Source organism: Neofelis nebulosa, chromosome 13, assembly GCF_028018385.1.
Source record: "Neofelis nebulosa isolate mNeoNeb1 chromosome 13, mNeoNeb1.pri, whole genome shotgun sequence".
NCBI classification, from domain to species: Eukaryota; Metazoa; Chordata; class Mammalia; order Carnivora; family Felidae; genus Neofelis; species Neofelis nebulosa.
Window position 1 is genome coordinate 34,531,762 of NC_080794.1, and position 27,805 is coordinate 34,559,566.

Below are 27,805 nucleotides of genomic sequence, written 5' to 3' on the forward strand. Positions count from 1 at the left end.
TTGAAGGGGTGGGGGAGGGGCTGTGGGAGGGCTGGAGTCATAGGGACCTTCCTGACCAAGGAGGCAGGAGTGAGAGGTGTGGTTCCTCTGGACACCAACTGATTCTCTGCAGATGCCAACTGGGTGTGTCCCACAATTCTGACACTGACTGCCCGGAGTTAGCATCAGACTCCACAGGTTTTAGGGTTCAGTCTCACAAGACTGGCCCCCCTTTCAGATAACTCGTAAGTATTGGGTCCCCCAGGTTACCAACACTCCTAACTTGATTATAAAATCAGGAGTTCCCTGGGGTGCCTGAGTGGCTCAGTTAAACGTCCGTCTGACTCTTGATTTCAGCTCAGGTCATGATCTCGTAGTCCTGAGATACAGCCCTGTATCAGGCTCCACGCCCAGTTTAAGATTCTCTCGATCTCCCTCTGCCTCTCCCCCCCTAAAAAAAATCACGCATTCTCACAATCACCTAATGTTCATTAATTTGCTAGAATAACTCAGAACTCAGGAAAAGTGCACTGTTATGGCTTGTTACATATTTTTTTAATGTTTATTTTGAGAGAGAGGGCAGTGATAGAATCCCAAGCAGGCTCTGCGCTGTCAGCACAGAGCCAGACTTGGGGCTCAATCCCATGAATTTTGAGATCACGACCTGAAATCAAAGAGTCCGATGCTTAATCGACTGAGCCACCCAGGTGCCCCTCAGCTTATTATAAAGGGTACAACACAGGAAACAGCCAAACAGAAGGGATGCGTAGGGCAAGGTGTCGGGGAGAGGAGTTCAGTGGTTCATGCCCTCTCCAGCACCTTGGTCTATTCACTAATCCAAAAACTCTCCCAACTTCGTTTTCATGGAGGTTTCATTACATAGACGTGACTTACTAAATTATCGGCCATTGGTGAAGAATGAGATCTCCAGTCCCTCACTCATCCCCAGAGGTTCGGGAGTGGGGCTGAAAGTTCCAAACTTGTAATCAAGGCTTGTTCTGGCAACCAGGCCCCATCCTGAGGCTATCTAAAGGGGCCTGGAAGTCACCCTTATCATTTAGGGAATTCCAAAGGTTTTAGGAACCAGGAACTATGCCAGGAACTGGGGATAGAGACCAAATGTCTTTCCATGTATGATAAGGGGCAACACACAAAGTCAAACACAACTCTATCCTTGCAAAAAGGATGGAGGAAGAGGGAGCCTCAACATTATAGGAAATTTGAGTGCTCCATGAGCATAATGAATCACGTGGATCTTAACTCACTTTCTAATACATTTGACATCCAATTGTGGCAGTAAAAAGTCATTAAATTTTAAAATCTTTTAATTAGAGTATTGTTTGGTTTTTAATATTCCTCTTTATTAATTTTATCTGGAATGCACACCTGAAGTGTTCTGGGTCAGAGACAATTTATTCTTTTTATTTTTTTTAAGGTTATTTATTTTGAGAGAGAGAGAAAGAGAGCATTATGTGCAGGGGAGGGGCAGGGAAAGGGAGAGAGAGAGAGAATCCCAAGCAGGCTCCTCGATGTCAGCTCAGAGCCAGACTCGGGGCTCTGATCCCACGAACTGTGAGATCATGACCTGAGCTGAAATCAAGAGTCGGTTGCTCAACCAGCTGAGCCACCCCGGTGCCCTAGACACAGTTTATTCTTTAATCGCTTTCAATATGTTGTACACTGAGAAAATAAAAATAAATCTGTATGCACTGCCTTCTGGCCTCTGTTGTTTTGGGTGAGAAGTCAGCTGTTCATCTGTTTGGGCCTCCCTTGTATGTGAGTTGTTTTTCTCTGGCTGCTTTCAAGGTTTTCTTCTTGTCTTTGGCTTTTGGTGTTTTCACTCCACTGTGTTGTGTGAAGCGTTATCTTACTTGAAGTTCTTTGAACTTCTCAGGTATGTAGATTGGTTTTCAAAATTTGGGAACATTTTACCATTAATTCTTCAAATCTTTCTGCTCCTTTCTCCTCCTCCCGACCTTGTGGTATTCCAACTCAGACATACACTGGTGTACTTATTTAAAAAAAATTTTTTTTTTAATGTTTATTTACTTTTGAGAGAGAGAGAGACAGAGAGACAGAGTGTGAGCAGGGGAGGGGCAGAGAGAGAGGGAGACACAGAGTCCAAAGGAGACTCCAGGCTCTGAGCTGTCAGCACAGAGCCCGACGCGAGGCTCGAACTCACAAACCGTGAGATCATGACCTGAGCCGAAGCCGGACGCTCAACCGACTGAGCCACCCAGGCGCCCCTACACTGGTGTACTTAAAGACGTCTTGCATTTCTCTGAAGCTCTGTTCATTTATCTTCGTTCTGTTTTCTGTTCTTTGGCTTGCTCATGTGATCTCTACTGATCTTCAAGTTCCCTGGCTCTTCTGCCATTGCAACTCTGCTCTTGAGCCCCTCACATGAATGTTTAAGTTGGGTCATTGTACTTTTCAACTCCAGAATCTGTGTTTGGTTTTTATAGTTTCTCTTCATTGATACTGTCTATTTGGTGAGACGTTGTCTTTATACTTTACTTCTTGAAGCATGGTTTCCTTTGGTTCTTAGAACCTATAATGGCCACTTTGAAGTCTAAATCTGTCATCTGGTCCCTGTAGGCAGTTTCTGTTGCCTACTTTCCCCCCTGCATGTGGGTCACAGGTTCCTCGTTCTTTGCAGGTCTTATGTTGAAAACTGGACCTTTCTGGTAATCTATTATAGCAACTCTTTCCCCTTTCTGGGACTTGTATTTGATTTTGCGGCTTGACTAGGCTAGGTTAGTGAAGCCTGTTTCCCCCCAGCAAGAAGCCTCCCCGAGGTGAGCAGCCTGAGTGGTGACAGTTCCCAGGGATAACGGTGGCTTTAGCAGAGTCTCTTTCCCTGATCTCCAGTTAAGAGGTCTGCTCTGTGAGGTGCCGCACCACTCTTATTAGGCTCTAATGACAACTGATTTTTGTCTTCAACAATGCCCCAGGGCAAACTTGCCAGCAGGCTGGTCCAATTCAATTCCGGCAGGGATTGTTTTTTTTTTTTTTAATTTTTTTTTTCAACGTTTTTTATTTATTTTTGGGACAGAGAGAGACAGAGCATGAACGGGGGAGGGGCAGAGAGAGAGGGAGACACAGAATCGGAAACAGGCTCCAGGCTCCGAGCCATCAGCCCAGAGCCTGACGCGGGGCTCGAACTCACGGACCGCGAGATCGTGACCTGGCTGAAGTCGGACGCTTAACCGACTGCGCCACCCAGGAGCCCCAGGGATTGTTTTTTGAGGTCAGTCTTTTGAATTTTTTCCTGACCCCAGGAGTTTGGTTTTGTTGTTGTTGTTGTTGTTGTTTTTAGCTATCTCTTTTTCTGGTTCACTCTGGTGCACTAGCTGGTCTATAGTTTATTCGTAGTTCTTATGAGGAACTATTGTTTTTAGGAGTGCCCTAAGGCTTGAACTTTCCAACAGTCTTAAATCAAGTCTGTTCCTTCAGGGAGTGCTTTTGAACTCTTTTGGACTGCCTCTGTCCTGCTGTGGGTGCTGGGTACCATGGTAGCCTCTGGTCTTCTGTTTGCTCTCCCAGGGTGGGACCTATGCCCTGTGAGTGAGTTGGGGTGAAGGTGTTGGGGTCCCAGTGTTCTTGGCTTGCTGCTCCTGGAGTGGAGCCTGGACTAGGTGGGTAGGCACTGGGTAAGAGGAGAAGAACCCTTAATCCTTCAGCCACACTCACCAGGAATTTAAATTTAGCCTCTTCAGCTTGAAATTGGAGGGGATGGAAAATGCTGGCAGCCTGCCTCTCCCAGTGAGACATGGTAAACCTTGATTGGGAGCTGAGGGAGGGGGAGCCCAGACTTCTTGACCATATTTACCTGTAGTGGAGCCCTCATCAAACTGAGCTGGGGTTTGGAAGGGTGGGGTAGGGAGGGGGTTGTGGCTTAATTGCCACAGACTCTGTTCTTACCAAATTGTACTAGATTTTCTCGAATAAATGTTTCCTCGTTTGGCATAGGACCTTAGAAGAATTTCTAGGGACTTTGGCGGTTCTTTTTTATGGTTGCCACCAGCTTGTTTTGCTAAGAGTGGTCCAAAGAATTTCTCACACTGACATCCCGAAGTGGATTAGTTATTACTTCCGTAACAACTACATCAGTCCTGGGCAACACCATGGGAAGCAGTGGAGAAAGCCACCCACACAAGGAGCTGGACGTTCCATAGACGTGGGACTGAGAAAAATCAATTTTCTCTGACTTTCCACAGGAGAAGGGCAGCAGCCCCTCCTCTCCCTCCCGAAAGGAGAAAAACATTTGCTACTTGGAGACAGGGCGGAAAGCATTCTGGGTTCTCTAACCTTATGCAATGTAAACACATCTCTCTAGGGTCAGATAAACTCCAGCTTTTTGACCTAGAGAAGTCTCCAGGGTTGTGGGTTTCATTCCCCTTGAAATAGAAACACATACCCTCAGAATTAGGTGAATCTCTCTGGAGCTCCCTACCTATACAGTTGAAAATTAATTTTCCAAGACTTGGCTCTTAGCTGATTTTCAGCAAATTTATTCAGGAAATCCCAACAGTGCAGAAACACAAAAACTATTTTCTCTCTACCCAGTGATTCCACCTCTTATGTTTCTCCCTAGTTGGCTCCTGGTAAGTTTTTCTAGAATATGCCACTCTGTTGGTCATTTTCTTTTAATCTGACTGGCAGGAGATAGGACCAAATCCACTGGATTTGTCTTAAACAGCACATACCCAGCTATTGCCCCCAGAACTCCAAGGGCAGGATGAGGTCATTCCCACTGCAGTGGTCTTCGCCTCAGCCTCCGAGGTCCTTCTGGTTTTAGTCAATTGAACAAAATCTCATTTACCATCAAGGTCTACCTTAGAATGGCTGGTGGCTTCCTCAGGTTTCTGAATCAACCTTGCCTACCTGGCCCGAGGCATATACCCAGGTTCAGCTGGATGTATTAATACTTTGTATGGACTTTGCCACAGCCTGCAAGAAGGAAATCTAGAGCAAATTCCGTCATCCTTGTAATTGGCCCCAGTGAGTTGAAGCTGACCTGAATGTCTTTGAGGCTGAGATGGAGCCGTAAATCCCTTCAATGAAAATGTGAGGAATAAATTTCATACCACCTTTCTTTCTTTCTTTTTTTTTTTTTTTTTTAACATTTATTTATTTTTGAGACAGAGAGAGACAGAGCATGAACGGGGGAGGGTCAGAGAGAGGGAGACACAGAATCAGAAGCAGGCTCCAGGCTCTGAGCCATCAGCCCAGAGCCCGACGCGGGGCTCGAACTCACGGACCGTGCGATCGTGACCTGAGCCGAAGTCGGCCGCTTAACCGACTGAGCCACCCAGGCGCCCCTCATACCACCTTTCTAATGGAATAACACTGTAGGCAAGCTGCCCTAAGAGTATGTGTCTGAGGGCTCCTTGGTCTACCTGTAGTGTTTCTATAAACACTTGAACATTCCTGATAACCGTGTCTAGGTGTAGGTCAGTGTTTTCACCAGAGAGAAGTTAATGCCTGCCTTTCAAACACACAGCCCCAGAGGGCACGCGGGGGATTATACATCAGTTAGGCAGCATAAGTGCACAAGATCCCTAATGTGGCCTTCGACCAGTTAATAGGTTTTGGGGTTCCCCACTTCAGCCCAAATAAATCAGTTCAGTTCTTGTTTTCAGAGGGATTGCCTTCAGGCAATCAGTTTCAAGCAGTCCAGCTTGCTCGTGACACCCGATCATCTGTTCCTGAGGTGCAGACGGTACCTGGAGTTGTTATACGTGGACCATGCGGAAGCTGGGCCCACCCCCTCCTGTCCGGTCAGCTGTCAGGCAGCAGGAGCACGCTCGGTGGTCAGTTTGAATTTGGAGTGCTCACAGCAGCAAGGAAGGCAGTTGAGAAGAGGAGTACAGGGCAGCAGGTCAGGAGAGCAGCGGGGAGGAGGGCTCCAGGAGCAGATTCTGGAAAGCAAGCGTCATGAATCCCCTGCCCTCCATCTCCTGGGTGTGAAGTTCTTCCTTCTCTAGGGCCTTGCTTTTGACTTTCCTTTCATTGTTACTGAGTCAGTGTGTCTCCTTACTGTGACTTCACAAAGTTTTTCCCATCATACACTCCTCTCACCCAGACATTTCGTCCATAAGGGTTGGGTGTGAGAGAGACAAAAAGCCTTTTCACAGAACATTTGCACACAATTCAAACAGACTTAATTATGAAATCTGCATCTCCTGAGACCCTTTGCAGGCAAGCTTACCTGGGATGATTGTCAAGCGGGAGAAAGATACATCATATGCAGGAGACTGGTCAGGGCAGAATTCTGAATGAAAACATTTTTTGAAATAGATCTATACTGCCCTCACTCCTACCTTTCTGACCACGAGCCAGTGAAAAGCTCAGAGAATCTGCCCTCCCTGGTGACGGCTGCATTGATCATCAAGCTGCCTTCCTGAGGTGTGTGTACTGGGAGAAGGCGAATCCGACCAGCAGCTGATGGTTAAGTGACCTCTGCCAGAACCAGAGGAGGCACAAATGACCCGACTGCAAAGGTCAGAAAGGCTGACTGCAAAAAGCCAACAGCAATGAGATCTCACCGAGGGAGGTCCCAGAGTCCCCTCTGATTCCATCCACCTGAGCGGGCGGAGGGGCTGCTAGGGATGGGGCAGACTCCGTCAGCGGTGGCCTCCTGGACAACAGCCCTTTCCGTGGGCACCTGTGTGCGATCCAGACAGGTCCGCCCGTGTTCAGGATTCGTTTCTGCAGCTCACAGCCTCACAGAAGGATGTCTTTGAACATTCTGAGTTCAGCTCACAAAGCGGGGTAGGAGAGAGGCACCACACCTCTTTTTAGCTTAGGAGAGCTGAAAACCTGACTCTCCGCCCCTAAAAGCCAGTGGCTTTTCCTTGCTTGGGGCAGCTAGAGGAGATCGCTCTGCCCCTTTCTCATGCAAAGCAGAACCGCTGCTCGGCTAGCAAGGCCTTTCTTACAAGGATTTTTGTAAAAGCTCCTTTTACCTGTCGGTCACGGAGTGTGAGTTGACCCATTCCACGAATGGGCACATCTGAATTCCACAAGAGCTCCGTAACAAGCTCATAAGCTGCTTTTCAAAAAGACACTATGTAGTATCCATGTCAAAAACTTCTACTACGGTGTACCTGACTCTGGAAGCTGTCCCCCTTCTTGCTTTGGCCTTACTACCTTTCCTAAGGCGAGCATCACAGCAAAAATCTGGCATGGAGACTTGGTCTGTCTCTCACACCTATAATCTAGTAAGATTTCAGGTCTCCAAATTTATGGTAAGAAGCCAACAGTTTTCTCCCTGTTGCCAGAGAACCTCAGGGCTAAGAGACATCCATTCCACTCACAGGTGACAAAAGGCAAGGGCAGCTTTCTCTTAGCAGCCTTCCGTGATGGAGGAGGTGAGATGATCCCTCTCGAGCACTTAGGACAAGCTTATAACCTCCAAATCAAGTTCTGCCATACATTCAGGTGTAACAGCACAGACAACAATACAAAGTCATTTTTAAGCTCCTCTTTTTTCCCCACTGCAAATTTTTCCACAAGCTCCTGACAGTTAAAATCAGCATTTACAGGGATAAAATCACAGCTGCAGGGAGAAGCTGTTTCCTCCCCGGTGGGGAATGTAGAAGTGGGGCAAAATGCAGGCAGCAGGGTGGTGTTTTATAACAGCCCTCTCCTTTGTCTTTGGCCTATGTGAGAATGCTCCAGGACTCCTGCTAGCTCACAGGCCAGGCCAGGCGTTCCACTCTGCATTCCTCAGCATCTCCATTTACCCCTGAGTCCTCTCTCCACAGAACTGTCAACATTCCAGGCTCCCTGTCCCCTGGTGGGTGTAAAGGGATTAGTGCAGTGCCTTCTGAGACAGGAAAGTCAGCTGGAGTCTGGAGTCGCAGGGGAACTAAGGAGCAGAGGGGAGCAAGGAAGCGTCTCCAAGGTGGTGCTCCACACCCTTCCCTGTAGTGTTGACTCAATACCTGTAGCTGTGCGGTCCTCCCAGTCTTGCTCTTGCCTTGGGAGCTGAGTAAGTCTCTCTTCTCACCTGCAGGAGCAACACGAGCTTCTCCTGTCCCACCTGAAGCCCACCCTGAAGGATTTCTGGGTCCACCCAGAGCAGAGAGCAAAATCCCAATCCTCACTTTCCAAGCCTATCTCCTAATCCCTAACAAATTTCTCAATCTTTTTAACAGATCTGATTCCTGTGGATATCCTTTAAATCCTGCTAACCAGCCTTGGGGCTCTGTCTCTTCCAGTCAACCACGTGACAAATAGGATACCATCATCTTTGCTGCCATAATAACTGTTGGGCTTTTCATATGCACCTTTATTAATGAAAGCCAGATGGCAAAATCTCCAGCATAGGTGGTTAGACACTCCCTAGGTGAGGGATGGAGAAGAATGGATTTTCCTTGCTTCTATACAGAAGAGGCAACTGCTTCCTTCTCTTCTCCCAGAAGGGAGAAAAACCTTTGTTGCTTGCAAACAGGATGGAAAGGATCCCGGGTTCTCCCTCTAACCTTTTGGAACATAAATACATCTCTGCAGGAGCCAGAGCAACCCTGGTGGCTCCAGTTTTTATGACCTAGAGCTATTTCCAAGGTCATGGGTCTCATTTGCCCTTGAAATGTAAACACACCTTCAGAGTTAGGTAAATCTTCCGAGAGTTCTCTCACTACATAGTTGTAAATTAACTTAGCTGAGGATCTCAAGATTTCAGCAACATTTCTCCAGGAAGTCCCAGCTCTTCAAAGTCAAAGATTCTACTTCTCTTGCTGACAGTTTGCTCCACTGTGCAATGTTGGAAGCTGGACAGATGCGTGACTCTCGTGACCCAGAGGTCTGTGCTGCTCCAGGCACTTCCACAGGAATTGTCTTTGCTCTCCTACAGCTGAGTTCAGGCACCATGCATTGGGCTGCCGGCAAAGATGTGAGGTGGCAGCGGCCTGAGTAAGAGGGTTGGTGAAATGAGCAGTGCGTGGGTAGCAGGAGTACGGTCTGCGCCGCATTTGCAAGAAGGGATATTTCATAAGTGAAAGGAGAATGTCAGTCTTAGACTCCTAGGTAGGAAGAAGAGGGGACCAGAGAAGCAATAAGCTGGGAAGTAGTATGTCTAAAAGATGTGTTGGAGTCTCCTTTTCTGGGCTGAGACCAAAGAGAGTGAGGAAAAGAGTGCATTTGTTTTGAGTGGGGTAGGGAAGCCATGTCCATGTGGAAGGTGAAGGGAAAAGTCAGCTAACCGTTGCAGGCGGACCCTAGCAGTTTCTGCCTGGACACACAACGTGATGTGCATGAACCCACACTCTTTTTTTTTTTTTTTTTTTAATTTTTTTTTTTTCAACGTTTATTTTATTTTTTGGGACAGAGAGAGACAGAGCATGAACGGGGGAGGGGCAGAGAGAGAGGGAGACACAGAATCGGAAACAGGCTCCAGGCTCTGAGCCATCAGCCCAGAGCCTGACGCGGGGCTGGAACTCACGGACCGCGAGATCGTGACCTGGCTGAAGTCGGACGCTTAACCGACTGCGCCACCCAGGCGCCCCTCACACTCTTTTTTTTTTAATGTTTTATTTATTTTTTGAGAGAGAGAGAGAGAGAGAGAGAGAGAGAGCAGGAGTGGGGGAGGGTAGAGAGAGAAGGGACAGAGGATCCAAGGCAGGCTCTGCGCTGACAGCAGAGAACCTGATGCAGGGCTCGAACCCACGAACTGTGAAATCATGACCTGAGCAAAAGGCAGATGCTTAACCAACTGAGCCACCCAGGTGGCCCACAAACCCACACTCTTTCTGCCAGCATGTAACCTGAGCAAACATCTGGCTGCCTTGGGTCAGAGGTGCAGGAATGGACAGCTTAGTATAAAGCAGGTGGTTCGCTCCCAGAGGCAGTGGTCCTATGACCCCACATGTAAAAATCAGAGCCATGGATGGTAAGCAAGGCCTACAGCCTCTTTTAAGATTTCTCAGGTGGTGAACTTTTCATTTCTAAGGCAATGACCTTGTGAAAAGGTGCTAAAGGCCTGCTGAGGTATGGGCACATCTGCCCAAACGTAACGTGAAGCCTTCTGGGCCGAATAAAAGGGAATTCACAATCTTAGAATCGACAAGTTTATGTCATTAAAGTCTCTAACAGCCTGGAAGTGCTTCTCAGTAAAACTACATTTCTATGAATTGTTTTCCCCGGAGTGGCTTTTATCTTTAAAAGTTGATATTTCAGGAGGCCAGAAGAATCTGTAATCAACTTGAAAGCAGCTGGGGCATAGCAGATAGTCTGGAAGGAGTGAAAGAGACCATTGATTTAGAAACCCAGTGATGCTTTCCTGATTGGGGCAGGAGCGGTTCCCAGGTGGGAGAAAGGGTGGCTGACTGCGCTGAGTGCCCTGTTCTGGGGGCCTGGGCAGGAGCCTGCGGGCAGGGATTATCCTCCCTGGATTCTGGGAGCAGGTCCTGTTCATTATTCTGGGTCACCCGACCCCCACCTCCATCAATAGGAGAGGCACAGGCCAGGCTACAATTTTTGTGATGCTTTTAGTAAAGTATACATGTGTGTGTGTTTGGCCTGGAGTATAAGTCAACACTAAGTTTGTCTCTCATGATGTAAATAAAGTAGAGCCTTCTCCCAGGTCCCGTCACCACAGAACCCAACTATCTTCAACAAATGGCAGGGATTACCTACTCCTGAAATAGAAGTGGTGTTGTTATTCATTATTTGCCTCTTCACATGCTGAGTTAATCTTACATCGACGTGAGTGGTGATACTGACTTATTGGCTGCATTTCACAAGACTTCCTTTCAGGAGAGATTGAAAGGCATCCCGTTCTCAGGGCTGTAACTGTAGATATCCATTTGGAGAGCGAGCTGTACAGCTGTGACTGTTCTTATCTCCCCCTCTGTGGTTTCTACAAGCAATGACGAAATCCTTCCTCATCCCGAGGAGAGTGCCTATTGTAGCCTCTTTAGGACAGATTTCCCCGAGCAGTTAAAACGTAGCAGTACTAGCTAAAGTTGCTGCTTCTCATCCTTCTCGTGGCGTGTTCCAGACCTGGCATGATAGGAGGAAAGCAGCAGAAGCCCTGACACCTTTCTTGTGAAGACCCGTCAGCATAGCATTTTGGCTTAGAGTCACCCAGCTGCCGTAGAATCCAGAAGCTTCACTCCAGCCCTTGGCAGGGCAAACATTTTGCCCACAGTGGAAAACCTGAAGGGGAAACAAATGTCAAAAGCCCCTGACTAAACATGTGTTTTGCTGCAGATTATAGAAAACCCTCTCAAAATGGCATGAACACGTGAAGGGTGGATTTGTCTCAGAACAAGAAGGGACAGGTCTGGCTCTTCTCATTCATGATGATCCTGCCCAGGCATCCACACACTTCTGAGAATGGCATTCAGGAGGGGGACCAGGAAGACTGAGTCCCTGTCCTACCAATGATAGCCCTCCTCTTGGGCTGTGATTGCCTCCAACCACTGTTCTTCCACTAGAATCAGAGCCCCTGGAGGCCAAAACTGTATTCTGTTCACTGTTGTATCTCCAGGAACTGGCATATAGTAGGTACTCAATAAATATTTGCAGGATAAGGAATGATTGAATGACTGTGTTGTTATATTACGAGATACCTAAGCTACACCATGGGAGCCGCTCATTCAATGTTTCTTTAAGTGGTCCCTGTAGGAGGGAGAATGTAACTCTAGCTGCTGGGTTCCGAGAACAGTTCAGGGGAGAGTCAGTCAGCATTTGGGCCAGTCCTCCTGACGGGATTTTGAAACACGGGCATGGGGAGATGAGAGTACAGACTATTCAGGGAGAAGTCAGAGCTGAAGGGTAATACTAGGTTTTGGAGAAAGATTGCTGCCAGGTATGACTGGGAAACACGGGGTTAAATAAACTAGATTGTCCGTAACAGTTCTCAGAGCTTTTAACAATGCCACTGTGACTCCAGGCAGCGTTTCTTAAACATTTGGCCTTGGGACCCTTGCAGAGCATTTTATGGAATGAATTTTCCACAGAACACATCTTGGGAAACACTGATCTAGTTCAGTCCCACATTCAGAGACAAGGAAACTGAGACTCAAGAGAAGTGGTTTACCCAGAGCCACATAGCAGAACCAGGTCCCTTGCCCACCAATATAATGCTCATTCGTAATACGAAGACTGCATAATAAAGGACAGCTTCTTCGTCACGGGGAACTTTTTATTTATCTATTATCCAAGCAACAACCTCGGTGCTAAACATTTTCCCCAGTTTTGCACAGTGGTATTTTATATTCATCACCATGACTCTCAGCTGCCAGTCACAGCCATTGTGTGTGTGGCCTCCAGACTCTTGGGGAGAAGGTTCACCTTAAATCAGTCCCAGGTTTGCCTCGAGGGCAAAGAAAAGATTTTCTCCTGCATGGCCATTTTTAGGGAGATCCAGGACCATTGCAGTTTACAACCTGTGCCTCTCTTCTCAGGTGTTCCTGGTCCCCAGCCCTTACATCTGCTGAGGTAGGCAGAGCGGTGCCCCAGACTTGTCCGCCTCCAAATCCCTGGAACCTGTGAATATGTTACCTTACATGGCAGAAGGGACTTTGCAGATGCAATTTTATGTCATGGACTTTAGGAAGATTATCCTGGATTATCTGGGTGGGCGCAATCTAATCACATGAGCCCTTAAAAGCAGAGAACTTTATCTGGCTGGAACAGAAGTGAAGCAACAGTAGGGCAAGTCAGAATCGCGGTGTGCAGAAGACTCCATGCTGTCTTTGAAGATGAAGGGGGCAACAGGACAAATATAGATGGCTTTAAATCGCTGAGAAGAGGCTCCCTTCTGACAGCCATCAAGCAAATGAAGACCTGAGTCCTAAGTCCCATAATCAGAAGAAAATGAATTCTGCCAAAAACCTGAATGACCATGGAGAGAGACTCTCTCTAGAGCCTCTAGTTAGAGCCTAGGCCAAGGGACCCGGAGCAGAGGAACCATTGTAGCCCAGGGGACTATTGATGTGTAGACTGTGAGATAATAAATTTCTGTTGTTTTAAGCCAGTAAATTTATGGTAGTTAATTTTGACAGCCTGAGAAAACAGACACCCCTGGGATAAAATCTTGAACATCCAAAGTGGAAGCCTTAAGGGAAGAGAGGTTAGGGAAGGGCACCAAAGGGCCTGGAGGGCTTTGGGGCTGAGTACGGAGTTTCAGTGTTTTTTAAAAAACCAGCCAGTTTGAGTCATGCACATTTTCCCTGTCACCCCCCACCTCCCCCCCCGCCCCCCCGGCCAGGTGTCCTTGTATCTCTACCCAAAATGAGGTGGTCATGGGGGAAGTGTGCTAGAGGCCAAAGGGCTCCCCAAAGTAGGACCACCTCTGTCTTTTCTATACCCCATGTACTGTCTGACGACTGAATCGTGGAGTCTGTCATAAATGGCCCAAAGCCTCTGCAACTCGTTTGAAAGTGGTTATTAGTGGCTATATCAGTTGAAAAGAAAGGGGCTGCAAATTCACAAACCCTGACAGGTTGAAGTGTGGTTATTACAGAAGACAACATTAAGGACTCCTGGTGTTGGACTGGCCCAGGCTTCCAAGGCAAAGCCTTTAGCTTTTCAACAGAGGGCATGTCCCAGAAGGGAAAGCATTTGTCTAGGAGTTCAAAATAAACATCACCGTGCTTGAGAAAGATTTCAGCTTCCATGGCAGATAACCTGACTAACCTTAGATCTACAGCTGTTTCTGAGTCTTGGTACTCTTCAGTTTCTAAATGTGGAGGAAAGTGTTTGCATTCTTTTATTTTACTGAAGTAAAAGGGAGACATGGAGAGGGACTTGGTATTGCTGGTCTGAAACGTTTTTGTTCCTATTTTGTTTGATTTTCTGAACCTATTTAAGGTTCTAACACAAGAGATCTAATTATTTAAAGCTATGGAGATTTTGCACAGTGTCTTATCTCTGATGAGATACACATTGTTACAAAATACTTTCATTTTTAAAAGAACAGGATTAATTTTAATGTTAAAGGAATCTGGAAATTCTGCCTTGGATAAAAGTGGAGTTAAAAAATCAGGGAAGCTTCTTGGATTACTTAGAACAAAACATCCTTTTTTTTTTTTTTTTTTGTAATTAAACTTGAGTGTATTTGCAGGCTGTTTTATTCATGCTCCATTGTCATCTCTAATGCACGTAGAAGATACCGTTCCCACAGTGTGATTCAATACAGGCACCCAAAAAGATGGTCTCAGATTTCATGTGTCCGGGTAATTAGCTGAGTTTGAGCGGCTCAGTTAAACCCTTTGAAGGTCAATAATGCATGAATTTCTGGCAGACTGCCTAGCACGGAGTCCATAAACTTGTATAGGGACTACACATTTTTATAGTAGAGAAAATTTTGTGTTTGAAATATGAACTAAATGATCTTAGCATCAGTTTTGCCTAGAATTTTATGGCAAATTCATGTTTTAGTGGGACAACAAAAAAGTTCTGATGTGAGTGCTTTCCAAATTTTCAAAGAAATCTTTCCTCTGTTTTGCATATTTGGTAGCACAGTCTCTTATGAACCTTAAAATCGTGTTTTAGTACTCCCAATTAAAATGTCAGGATTTAGATTCCACGAGAAGGCCCTCTGGGAATGTGTCTAGGTGTCTTGAAAACATAAATGTAAATATTACATGGTATTTAACTTTTTTCCCCTAAAGGTAAAGGTTTTATAGAAAACTTTAATTTTGGCCCTGAAATTTAACTGGAGCATTCAGATAGCAAAATAAAACTCAGTTTTGATAAAGATGGGTTTTTCTTCCCAAGTTTTCTCAGTGGACAAGGCAAACGTGGGATTGGGCCAGGCAGATTGCCGCTTGATTTTGCTTCCGCCTTTCTCACTTGGGAGGCCTAGGATCACACGGTTTCTTTGCATCTGGCTCTTTCCTCCAAAATGGTTATGATTCCAAACCTCCCCTTCAAGAGGTGGAGCGAGTATGTTGTTTGAACCCCAGTACTGCTGCGTGGCATCCGACGCTCACTCTGGGTGCCGGGACTGATCGCGGTCACACTTCTGTTGGCTTGTGCCCCCCACACCCACTAACCCTGGAAAACTAACCTCACTGGACCGGCCACTAGGCTGACACCAGTGCTCCCAGTCATGAGAGTGCAAAGTTGAGGCTCACTTAATTTTACTAAAGCTTCCAACTGATGATCTGTAACTGGCAGATTTAGGAGTCTGCTGTCCCTGGTTGGAGGTTTCTCCAGTACCAACAGCGTTGGGGGACAGTTTGCTTGGTCGACTCCAGCTGCCTTACCTGGGTCCGGTGAAAGGCAGTCTTGCTGTATCCATATTTGTCATGAGTGTACCTCCTGACATTTTACACTGGGGTGTGAGTACGCCTCATGAATTAGCCAGGAAATGACTTTTTTGTAGCCACCTTGCTGATAGAAAACAGCCAAGATAGGGTATTCTTCTAGAGGTCTTCCACCAGAGGCATATGGACGAGGCCTTTTGTCTTGACATAAAGAAGCCACCTCCTTTTCTTCAGTTTTGTTTGGTTTGTGTTTTGTTTTGTTTTCCTCTCAGAGTTTTGATGAGGAGTTTGCACTGGATCCTCATAGAGCTATTGTCACCAACTCCAGGAGCAAGCTGCACTTCCAGGCTTCTGCCATCAGCTAGGGGCTTTCTAGGCCACTATTATTAGGCATCAGGGGCAGAGATTGATTGCCTGGGGTTGTATTTTTTTTTTTAACTTTTTTTTTTGGTGGGGGGGAGGTTATATGAATTTATACCCGTCACACAGGAGCGCAATTCCAGTCACAGTTGTTGGATCCCAAGCCATAAGGGGCCTGCTTGTCAACCTGTGACCGTTCAGAACTCCATACTTTCATTTCTGATTGGACTTCTACACACCACAGCTATTTAATTTGCCTTGTGCTGTTTTTTTTTTCTTCTCCCCCAAAGTGGACTTTTAAAGAATAATTGTTTTAGAACTCATAATTTGGAAACTCAAAAAATATATGAATAGCAACTAAATCCTTTGGGAGTACAGCAAGTTAGTAACAGAAAGTCCTTTCGGAAAAGATGGCATTAAATGTAGTAGGCACCGATATATATGGTTCGACTTTGTTGGTGTTTTGGTCAAACCAGTCTTTGAGCCTAAATGCTTTTCTCATTTCTGCAGCACCCAAGAGTGCAAGACTGTGTAAACAGAGAGAACATTGTTGGGAACTGTTTACTCTGGCGCACAGCCTCTCCTAGCCTTCTGATCACTGCTACAGGTCAAGGGTCAAAGGTCCACGACAGGCCTGGGCTTAAGGGTGCTCTTCAATTACTCCATAGTAATTGAGGATAAAACCAAAGGATTGCCTTTTCCTCACTGTGAAATCTGGTCACATCTGTAAGTGGGCTCTTCTACACAGAAAGTTAATATTTGGTGGAAATCTCTGTTAAGGGTTATTTACTGAAAGAAAAAAGATGGCTGTAGCGTGAAAATGATTCCTGCGTCTGTCACAAATGTTCCCATGTCAGGGTTCACTCTGCTTTCCTGCACAAACAACTCTTGATGATTTATGCACCTGAAGACGTATCTTACGAATGGCTATGAAGGAAATGTTCTGAGAAACGTTCTCTAGGCTTTGTTTAGAGGGAGCTCCGAAGCAGAGGTTAAATGCAATTTAACATGTTCCTCCAAAATGCAATTGACATATTGCTGTATTAATTTTAAGGAGAAAAAAAAGGCCATTTGAATTCCTGGTTGATAGATTTGTTGACTCTTAAAATACTCATTCCCACACCGTGGTAGGAATTATGAGTACAATTTCTGAGAGTGTCTTTGGATTTGGCAAGCAGTGTCAGGATTCTTTAAAAGAAGTTGCTTGGGATTTTTTAAATGTAAGAAAAAAGTTCTGTTTCTCATTTATATCTGCTTGTTAACTAAAAGTGATCGTTGATTATCTGCTTGATTTTATTTTTATGTAATCTCTACACCAAGTGTGGGGCTGGAACTCACAACCCTGAGATCAAGAGTTGCACACTCCACGGACTGAACCAACCAGGTGCCCCTAAAAGTAGTGCCTTCTGAAAAATCTATATTTAACTTTTATTTTAAAATAATTTTAGATATACGGGAGATTGCAAAGAAATGTACAGGAATATCCCGTGCATCCCTCCCACCAGCCCCATGAAAAATCCATTTTGACTATTTTTCCTGTGAAAAGAGGAAATAAATTTAAGGGTTGAGCTAAAAAACGGGCTGCTTCAGTGTATCCGTAAGGCATAGTGGAGATCAGAGTATTGGACCCCCACCCTTCCTACAGCTTCCTTGTTTCATTTGCCAAAAAATGGACAGCTACCGGCAGAGGGCGCGATAGGGATGCTGACGCTCTAGCCACTCATCTTCCTTTTAATGCTTCCTCCTCCTCCTCCCATCTCAAAGTTCAAAGTGACTGGGTTTAGGGTAGGGATGAGGTGAGGCTTGAAAGTGGATTGTGTGGTTGAGCAAAACTTTTGAAGTTTTGCCTTATACTTCGCCAATACTCTAGCCCTAAACTTTCTAGGAGAGACCTTTCTCCTCCCTCTTTTTGAATGAAGGACTTCTAGTCCACATGAAAGTGCGGGGGGAGGGTGCGGGGGCAGGTAATCAATATAAAATCACATACAAGAAAAAAGTCACTTAAGAGTGTTTTGGGAGATGAGGAAGAAAGATACCGAAAAGTCACTTATTTCAAATTAAGCACATAGAGTTATGTTAAAGAAGCATGGAACTATTTGAAATTGTATATTTTTTCCGGTTGAGGAGGGAGATGAAAGAAAAGAAGGTAAATCCCAAATTCTGAGGGAAAAAAGAAAGGCAAAGAGGGAATGAAGAAAGGCAGAGACTTATTACGCTCTGCTTAGAGGTAGAGTCTCTAGGAGGAATTTGAGGTTTAGGTCAGCTATCGTCCCTCTGGACAGTAAGCTTCAGAGCATCATCTCTTATCACTGCCCTTAGAAACGTTAATCGATTAGCCATTCATCCTAGCTTCTCAGAATGCTGTAAGTATCCTGGCATCACCCAGTGGAAGAGCCACAAGTACACAAGAGGAGATCCTAACCTCAGTTGCCTCGGTGGCAGACGGCAGTTCTGCCCTGTTGTGACCTTCCAAGTTCGGAGATGCCCCAGTCTGCCAGATAGAGAAGCTAAAGTACACAGGGAAACAGACCAACGTTATGTATAACAGCAAACTGTTTACCAGTTTCCTTATGACAGCCCTTTTTCTTCAAGCAGATACAGTAAGTACTGTGGGCCTCTCACCAGCTGGCTACAACCTTTCATACCTTGCCAGCCCTCACCACCTTCCTTCCCCCTCAATAACCAGTACAATGTACTGGCTTCTCCACTATCACTAGGGGAATCAACTGCAGGGCATAACCAGGTTTTCTCAATTCTTTGCCTTCCTTTTGGCTACACTTGACTCCCTGTGCCTCAGGGCCATGTTTATTTGTTGAATGGTTACCCACTTTAACATTGCTGTCATTACCACCCTAACCCTCTACCATTCCCAAGTGGACCTCACCTGGGAAGTTGTTAGAAATGCAGAATCAGAGGCTCAGCTTCAGACCTTCTGAATCAGAATCTGCACATTAGCACAGTCTCCTGGGGATTCTCATATGCACATTAAAATTCGAGAAGCCCTGCTGGCCTCCCTGGCTCTCACCCTTTTCTATTTTAGATTGCCACTTCACCTGCCAGAAACCATACTTCCATCATCTTGAGACCCCTGCAGGGCTCCTTCATAATCTTTGTATTCATTTTTTTTTTTTTATTTAGTATACTCCAAGAATAGCTCTTCCAACCCCCTTTCCACTCTTCCTCTCTTCATTCCTGTTTTTTTTTTTTTTCTCCTATTCCTATCCTTTCTTTCCCTGCCTTAACTTTACAGAGATCAGACGACCTTGCTGTGCTAATGTTTTGTTTGGTTTGGTTTTTTTTCCTTCTACGCTTCAGTATATTTCTGGTGTTCTACCACCCTCTATTTTCAGATCTCAGATGATAATATCTTCCCTGTTTCTTTTTTTTTTTTTTTTAATTTTTTTTTTTCAACATTTTTAATTTATTTTTGGGACAGAGAGAGACAGAGCATGAACGGGGGAGGGGCAGAGAGAGAGGGAGACACAGAATCGGAAACAGGCTCCAGGCTCCGAGCCATCAGCCCAGAGCCCGACGCGGGGCTCGAACTCACGGACCGCGAGATCGTGACCTGGCTGAAGTCGGACGCTTAACCGACTGCGCCACCCAGGCGCCCCTATCTTCCCTGTTTCTAAGGCAGTTCTTCTACCTGTGCCTTTTGTGCATTTTCCTATGCCTCTCTTCTGGGATCTTGCTGTCTCCCTGGTCTTCTGTCTCCCAGAGTCATGTACATCGTTTCCGCTAAGCCTTTCCTTTTTGCATCCAAATGTGCAGAGATCTTCTTTTAAGAAAATCACAAGATACACACACATTCATATTCACTTGATCCTACTCCTTGCTGGTTTGCATTCGATTTTTCCTCTTTCACAATCGATTTTTCCAAGAAATGGTATAGAACAATGGCTTGTATTTGGGACAGTTTTGCCTTCCCTTGCCTCTGGAGGCATTTGCAAATGTCTGGAAGTATGGTTGCTGCAACTGTGGGAGATGCTCCTGGCATCTAGAAGTGGGTGGAGACCGAGGATGCGACTAAACATGCTACAGTGCACAAGACAGCCCCACACAACAAAGAATTATGTGGCTATGGTGACCAACCATCTTGGTTTGCCTTTGACTTTCTCAGTTATCACGTTGAAAATCCTATGTCCCAGGAAACCCCTGAGTTTTGGTCATCCTGGGATGGTTGGTCACCCTATCATCATGCCACAAATGTCAAAAATGCTGAAGTTAAGAAACCCTGCTTTGGAAGGAGGATCCATTAACTTTACTTTTTTCTCACCAACTCCCTTCCCTTCAACTTGACATTTAGTTTTGGTATTCTTTTCTATGGAAACAATTCTTAATGAAAGTCACCAGTGGTCCCCTTCTTATCACGAAATTCAATGGCTGTTTTGTCTCCTCCCTCAACCTTTTGATCTCATTCAAACATTTTGACACTGTTGCTTTACTATTCACTTTGGAGCATTTTATTCTCCTACTTTTGGTTCTCTCCCTTCTACCCCCATTATGGGGCCTTCTCTCTTTTGTGGGTCCCTATTTCTATTATCTCTCTCTTTTTTATGGGATTAGTGGCTTTTATTTATTTATTTATTTATTTATTTAGAGTGCACATATGAGCGGGGTAGAGGGCCTGAGGGAGAGAGAGAATCTTAAGCAGGCTCCATGCTCAGTGTGGAGCCTCATGTGGAGCTCCATCCCTTGACCCTGGGATCATGACCTGAGCTGAAATCAAGAGTGGGACACTCAACTGACTGAGCCACCCAGGTGCCCCTATTGTCTCTTAACTGTAGATAGTCCTGTAGTTAAGTGTTCCTTGGCTCTCTTCCTTACTCTCCCACTGAAGAATTTACTCCACTCCATAGTTTCAGATCTCATCTGTATTAGTTGATTCCCAAATCTCTTTCCTGAGTCCTAGTCTTTCATGTCCAAGTAACTGAGGGATTCCCTTGGATGTTCAGCAGAATCAAAAACTCTAATGTGAGTAATAGCAAGTTAAGGACATTTATGTAATACATTAGCAAGGAGGAAGGACAATATGGTCTAGCTTCCATTTCCAGTCGGTCTTCCACTTGGGTCTGATATAACCCTTCAGCTCTATCCAACCAGGATAATTCTGTTCATGCTTTTATATACCTTGTGCTTTCCTCCTTCCATGGTTTTGTTCCGTGGCTTTATGCTTGTGAAGAACATTTCTGCACTTTCCTTCCTTCCTAATCATTCCAATCAGGAAAATGTGGAATGATGAAAATACTGGATTAGGAGTCAGAAGACCTATTTCTGTCACTCTACTTGCTGTCTGACCTTGGGACAATTTCTTGAGCTTTCAGAAGGTTTTCTATATATGTTTTAAATTTTATTTATTTAAAAAATTTTTTTAATTTAAAAATTTTTTAATTTAAAATTTTTTTTAATTTTTAATTTTTAAATTTAATTTTTAAATTTTTTAAACTTAATTTTGAGAGAGAGACAGAGACAGAAACAGAGCATGAGTTGGGGAGGGGCAGAGAGAGAGGGAGACACAGAATCCAAAGCAGGCTCCAGGCTTCAAGCTGTCAGCACAGAGCCCTATGCGGGGCATGAACCCGTGAACCACGAGATCATGACCTGAGCCAAAGTCAGATGCTCAACCGACTGAGCCACCCAGGCACCCCGAAGGTTTTCTGTATTATAAAGAAGAATCCCATCCCCGCCTGCCTCAGATAGCTAATGTGAAAAAAAAAAAGCTTTGAAAGATGAGAATTACCATATAAGCATTGTCCAACCTGTACTCTGATAGCACTTTGTGCCTTTAATCTGGGGACTTACTATCTCTTACATGTAAAGCAGTGACAAAGTCTACAAACTTCTTAAAAAGTAGGGACCCTAATGTAAAACTTTTCTTCTATGCTCTCTATCATTGTACATATCATGTTAACAGATTCTGAGGAAAAAGTGATTAAAAAAAAATAGCAATTCCATGTACTATTCAGTTTTTATTCTTGATTCACTAATTTCAAATATTTAAAAAATTTTTTTTAATGTTTTATTTATTTCTGAGCGAGATAGAGTATGAGTGGGGAGGGGCAGAGAGAGAGGGAGACACAGAATCTGAAGCAGGCTCCAGGCTCTGAGCTGTCAGCACAAGAGGCCAATATGGGGCTTGAACCCACGAGCTGTGAGATCATGACCTGAGCCAAAGTCAGATGCTCAGCTGACTGAGTGACCCGCAGACGCCCCCCCCCCAAACATTTTTTACTACAAATTTATCACCTTTCCTTTTTTTTTTTTTTTTTTAAACCTCCAATTTAGGTGATGTCTTTCCAGTGCAAATGAATCCAATAGCTCAATCTCAGTTTATACCTTTGGCTGAAGTTCTTTGCTGTGCTATATCTGATATGAATGTTGCTCAGATTGTGGTGACACAGGAATCACTATTGGAGCATTTGATGAAACATTACCCAGGTAGGACAGCAAGTTTTCTCTATTAGTTCATTGTATGTGTTTGCTTTCTATTTATAAGTCATTTTTTTTTAAAGAGGGATTTCAGCAACTTAAAAAAATTTTTTTTAATGTGTATTTACTTACTTATTTATTTGAGAGAGAGCGCGAGCTGGGGAGGGGCAGAGAGAGGGAGACAGAGAATCCCAAGCAGGCTCTGTCCTGTCAGTGCAAAACCCGACATGGGACTCAAACCCTTGAACCATAAGATCAAGACCTGAGCTGAAGTCAAAGTCAGACACTCAACCAACTGAGCCTCCCAGGCACCCCTATTTATAAATCATCTTAAACATGTAAATAAACTGGGTGATATCTACTTTTTTTTTTTCTATTGTAGACCCTTGTATTAGAGCCCTGCTAGGAAAAGTCTTGCATCAACAAATTTAATAAGGGTATTTCTTTTACTTTCCAAAGGAACTTTTTCAAAAATTATGCTTATGGATATAAAAAAAAAATTTTTTTAATGTTTATTTATTTTTGAGACAGAGAGAGACAGAGCATGAACGGGGGAGGGTCAGAGAGAGAGGGAGACACAGAATCTGAAACAGGCTCCAGGCTCTGAGCTGTCAGCACAGAGCCCGACGTGGGGCTCGAACTCATGGACGGTGAGATCATGACCTGAGCCGAAGTCGGACGGATGCTTAACCGACTGAGCCACCCAGGCACCCCTCAAAAATTATGCTTATGACAACAAATCAGATTGTAGAAAGGAGTGCAGAGCAAAACAAGGGAAAGTTCATCTTCTCCCCCCACCCCCCCCCCCGCCAGTCACATCCTTCCATTGCCACCTCCCAAAGGCAACAGCTTCTGTTCTCTTTTCCTGTGTATACTTTCATAAATTGTATTTGAGCATATGCGTTCTATTTTTATAACATAGATTGGATCATTTTTTAAAATGTTTATTTATTTTTGAAGGACAGAGAGACAGAGCATGAGCCAGGGAGGGGCAGAGAGAGAGGGAGACACAGAAGTCTGAAACAGGCTCCAGGCCCCGAGCTGTCAGCACAGAGCCTGACGCAGGGCTCCAACTCACAAGCCGTGAGATCATGACCTGAGCCGAAGTCGGGCGCCTAACTGACTGAGCCACCTAGGAACCCCAAATTAGATCTTTACATTCTCTCTGCCCCTTGCCTAGGTTAAAAACATATTTTAGAAATCTTTCTGTATTATTATATATCGATCTATCTCATTCTTACACAGCTGCCATGATATCCCAGTGCATGAATGTAGAAGAGTATTTTTTGATTCATTAATAATATTATTATTATCTTTAAAGTAATTTTAAGGATTTTATTTTTAAGTAATCTGCACCCAACATGCAGTCAGGCACCCCTGCAGAAGAGTATTTAAAAAATTTTCCCATTGTAAAATATGCTCATTGTAGAAAATCGAGAACATCTAGAGAAGTAACCACTTATGGTACCACCACTCAAGGAAATCAATGTTAATATATGATGTATTTTCTTCCAGTGTTATTCAAAAATGTTTTCACAACATAAATACAATTTTGAACGCTGCTATTTGGAAAAGGGAAAATTTTTAAGTTTATTTATTTTGAGAGAGGCAGAGACAATATGAACAGGAGAGGAGCAGAAAGAGAGGGAGAGAGAGAATCCCAAGCAGGCCTGGCACTGCCAGCTCTGGAGCCTGATGCGGGACTCGAACCCACAAACTGTGAGATAATGACCTGAGCTGAAACCAAGAGATGGACACAACTGACTGGGCCACCCAGGCACCCCAGGATTTTAATTTAATTTAATTTAATTTAATTTAATTTATTTTTTTTTCAACATTTTTTTTTTTTATTTATTTTTGGGACAGAGAGAGACAGAGCATGAACGGGGGAGGGGCAGAGAGAGAGGGAGACACAGAATCGGAAACAGGCTCCAGGCTCCGAGCCATCAGCCCAGAGCCTGACGCGGGGCTCGAACTCACGGACCGCGAGATCGTGACCTGGCTGAAGTCGGACGCTTAACCGACTGCGCCACCCAGGCGCCCCAATTTAATTTAATGTTTAATTTAATGTTTAATGTTTATTTATTTATTTAAAAATTTTTTTTAACGTTTATTTATTTTTGAGACAGAGAGAGACAGAGCATGAACAGAGGAGGGGCAGAGAGAGAGGGAGACACAGAATCTGAAGCACGTTCCAGGCTCTGAACTGTGAGATCATGACCTGAGCCGACATCAGATGAGTAACTGACTGAGCCACCCAGGTGCCCCCCCACCTTACCCCCAGGGATTTCTTTTAAAAAGATTTGTTACCTTCCTAGTTTGAAAAACTATCATAATATTGATGTTAGATAGTTTGCCCTCCCCCTGACACAAGCTGGTTTTCATTTTGTCTTTAGATTATTAAGATTTAAGCTAGGAGACTGTGATTATTTTCAAAAACTCTTCAAGAATGCTTTCTTGAAGTGAACATTTAAATTTGTGTGGCTCAGTCATTTGAGGGCCAGACTTTGGCTCGGGTCACCATCTCACGGTTCATGAGTTCGAGGCCCACATCGGGCTCTCTGCTGTCAGTGCAGAGCTGGCTTCGGATCCTCTGTCTTGCTCTGCCCGTCCCCCACTTACGCTCTCTCAAAAATAAACATTTAAAAAAATAAAATAAATTTATGATGGGGTTATATAGCTTAGTGTTTGTATTTGAGTGGACTCATTTTTTTTCTCTACTCAAACATTAACTTAGCCCTATGTCTTTGTGTGGGCCGAAATATATTCCTATTTTTCAATTAAGTTATGATTATTATTAATGCCTCTTTGGCATTTTAATCACATATATTAATTGTGTTACAGTCAGCTCTGGGTTCATCAGGCAAATGTGTGGTCATTTCTGACTTACTGACTTCAGGCATTGAAATGTTTTTCATTCAAAATCTATCAGTGTAATAAAATGCTTGTTTGTTTCAGGCATCGCAGTTCCACCTCAAGATATTCTCTATACCACTCTGGGAACTCTGATTAAAGAAAGGAAAATTTATCACACTGGAGAAGGATACTTCATAGTCACTCCTCAGACTTACTTCATTACGAATATAACGCCCCATGAAAATAAGAGAGACCTATCGGATGAAAGCTGCCAGATGCCAACTTGCGTTACTTATCTGGTGAGCATGGAGAGCTGTGCAGAGTTGGCCCAAGAAAAGGCTGCCCCCATTTCTCACTGTCAGTCTTGCCGGTGTTTCCCTGATCTGTGCACTCAGGATGTACAGGAAACACCAGCTGCTGCAGAAGTGACTAGAAAAAGCCAGAAAGGTCTGCAGGAATCCAAATCTTTGGGACAGAATCAAGCAGTTTCCCCGTCTGAGGGGAATCACGTCTGTGAAAGCACCAAACCTTTACCATACACAAAAGACAGAGAAAAAGGCAGGAAGTTTGGCTTTAGCCTCTTTTGGCGTAGTATATCCAGAAAGGAGAAGTCCAGAATAGAGCACAGTAGTTTCTCTGCCCAGTTTCCACCAGAAGAATGGCCTGTTCGAGATGAAGATAACTTGGACAATATCCCTCGAGACATTGAACATGAGATCATCAAACGAATTAATCCCATTCTGACTGTTGACAATTTAATCAAACATACCGTCCTAATGCAAAAATACGAAGAACAGAAAAAATACAATAGCCAGGGCACTTCCACTGATCTGCTGACAGTCAGGCATAAATATCCCTCAAAAGAGGGAGTTAAGAAAAGACGGGGCCGGTCTGCAAGGCCTCGAAGGCGGGGCCATTCTCATAGGGAAAGACACAAAGCCAGGAGTCAGGGAAGTGAGCCTCGTCCAGGAAGCCTTAGACTGGAGAAACATCCCAAGTCCCCTGCTGCACAGCCCACCTCCAGAATTCAAAGCCCAAATGAAGCATTAGTTCAGAAACCACTTGATGAGAATCCATCAATGCTAGGTTCCCATTTGCTTTACAAGAAGCGAATTAGTAATCCTTTCCAGGGTTTGTCTTACCGAGGGAACCCAACAACCAAAGGGCACAACATCCAGACCAGTGATCTGAAACCGGGTCAGATTGGACCAAAGGGAAAGCCTTTCCAGAGGTCAAGGTCTTTGGATTCCTCAAGAATCTTTGAGAGTAAAGGCAAACAGCCACGTGCTGAACAGTATGAAGATAAACTGACAGCAGAATCCATTTCTATGAATAACTCTACCGTCAAGCCTATCAGTGATGACTTTAGAGATCCCCTCTTAAATCACTCTCAAGGTAGTGTTTTGCAAAATGGTAGTAAATGTTTTTCCTTTAAGGAAAGCCTGAGGAGACACGATGTGTATGGTGGAAAAAATGAGGTAATCCCTGAAGTCTTGAGGAAAAGTTATTCTCACTTTGACGCATTAGGGGACGCAAAAGAAACACAGTATGTGCTGCCATCACAAGGTTCCTCCTCTCTAGGCCATGCTTCCTCTGCGTGTAGACTAGTTGATAAAACAATACACCAGTTCCAAAATCTTGGTATTTTGGATTACCCAGTTAGTATGAACTGTTTGAGACAACCCGAGAGACAAGAGGGAGACTCAGAAGAAACACGAGTAAGAAAGGCATTTGTCCAGGAAACAAAGACTGTGAGTCCAGAAAACGAAGGGCTTTCTGAGGATAACCAGGCCTTGTATCAGAAGGAAGTGGAAGATGATGATGGAGCCTGTAGTTCATTATATCTAGATGAGGAGGACTTTTCTGAGAATGATGACTTATGTCAAATGCTGCCTGGCCGCATTCAGTATTCCTTTACAGGAGGAAGCAAGTGGAATCATTTAGGAAAACAAAAGGGGACTGAAAGATTTCTGACTGAGTACAACCGCAGAATACACAGGTCTGAGCCTCAGGTGCTTAAAGGAAATGAGTGTTACAAACCCACTGGGTTGTTCACTAACCCAGGTGAAAGCCAAACCCCTAAACTCTCTGCTGAAAGCTGTGGCCTCAATTCAGGGACTCGGTCCACTTTTAACTATGAAGACGGACCCAGTGTTGCTACATGTGTGCAAGCCTCAGCAGATACTGATGGAAGTGTATTTGATTACTATAGCACAAGGAAAGCCACTTCTGAGACTGAAACCCTACAAGACTTGGTTGGTGACATAGGAAAGAAACCAGCTAGCTGGAGTCAGGGTGCTCAGAATCAGGAAGTGAGAAAACAGTTCGTGCAAAAGTTAGAACTTTTCAGCCCTTCACATATGCCAGTGTTGGCTCAGGATGTCCAACAGGAACACAGTCATCTGGAAGGAACAGAAAATCACAGCATGGCGGGAGACAGTGGAATAGATTCTCCACGGTAAGTGTATGTAAAAGTGTTTGATTAGCCACCATTCCTCAGGAATTATTACACTCAAGGGAGTACTGAATGACCCAGTAGGAGACTCCCCTGAATACACTTTTTATAGTGATAGAATTCTGCCAGCCTTTACTGAATGAATTGTATAAAGTTAAAATGAAATCTCTTACATAATAGGATAGAGTTCATTTTGAATGTGAACCAAAATTTGTTCCACTACTACTAAATCTTGAATTATTTCTAAATATAGGAAGGAACTGCTATAAATGAAGCACTTCCTGAACTGAGGGCTAGAAGTTTTCACTTATATTTCTGGTTCTACACAGTTCAGAAAGAGATGCAGCTATTTTCCACCAATCTTTTCCATGTTTCTTTAAATTTTTTTTTTACATTTATTTATTTTTGAGAGACAGAGAAAGACAGAGCATACAAGTGGGAGAGGGGCAGAGAGAGGAGGAGACACAAAATCCAAAGCAGGCTCCAGGCTCCAAGCTGT

General features: G+C 44.5%; 1 protein-coding gene and 1 long non-coding RNA gene across 3 annotated transcripts in view; one reads left to right on the plus strand and one right to left on the minus strand.

Moving 5' to 3' along the window:
* The window catches only part of STOX1 (storkhead box 1), a 59,065-nt gene that overhangs the window by 21,028 nt on the left and 10,232 nt on the right, over nt 1-27,805 (plus strand). For both annotated transcript variants that reach the window (XM_058696534.1, XM_058696533.1), the window contains exons 2-3: nt 21,852-22,004; nt 24,954-27,309. In XM_058696534.1, coding sequence (XP_058552517.1) covers nt 21,852-22,004; nt 24,954-27,309 — 2,509 coding nt within the window. The remainder of the gene's footprint in view (nt 1-21,851; nt 22,005-24,953; nt 27,310-27,805) is intronic.
* Nucleotides 4,471-9,279, minus strand: LOC131492760 (uncharacterized). The gene is made up of 2 exons (XR_009252276.1): nt 5,314-9,279; nt 4,471-5,072 (listed from the first exon to the last, which is right to left on the minus strand). It is a non-coding gene; the product is annotated as an uncharacterized LOC131492760 (long non-coding RNA).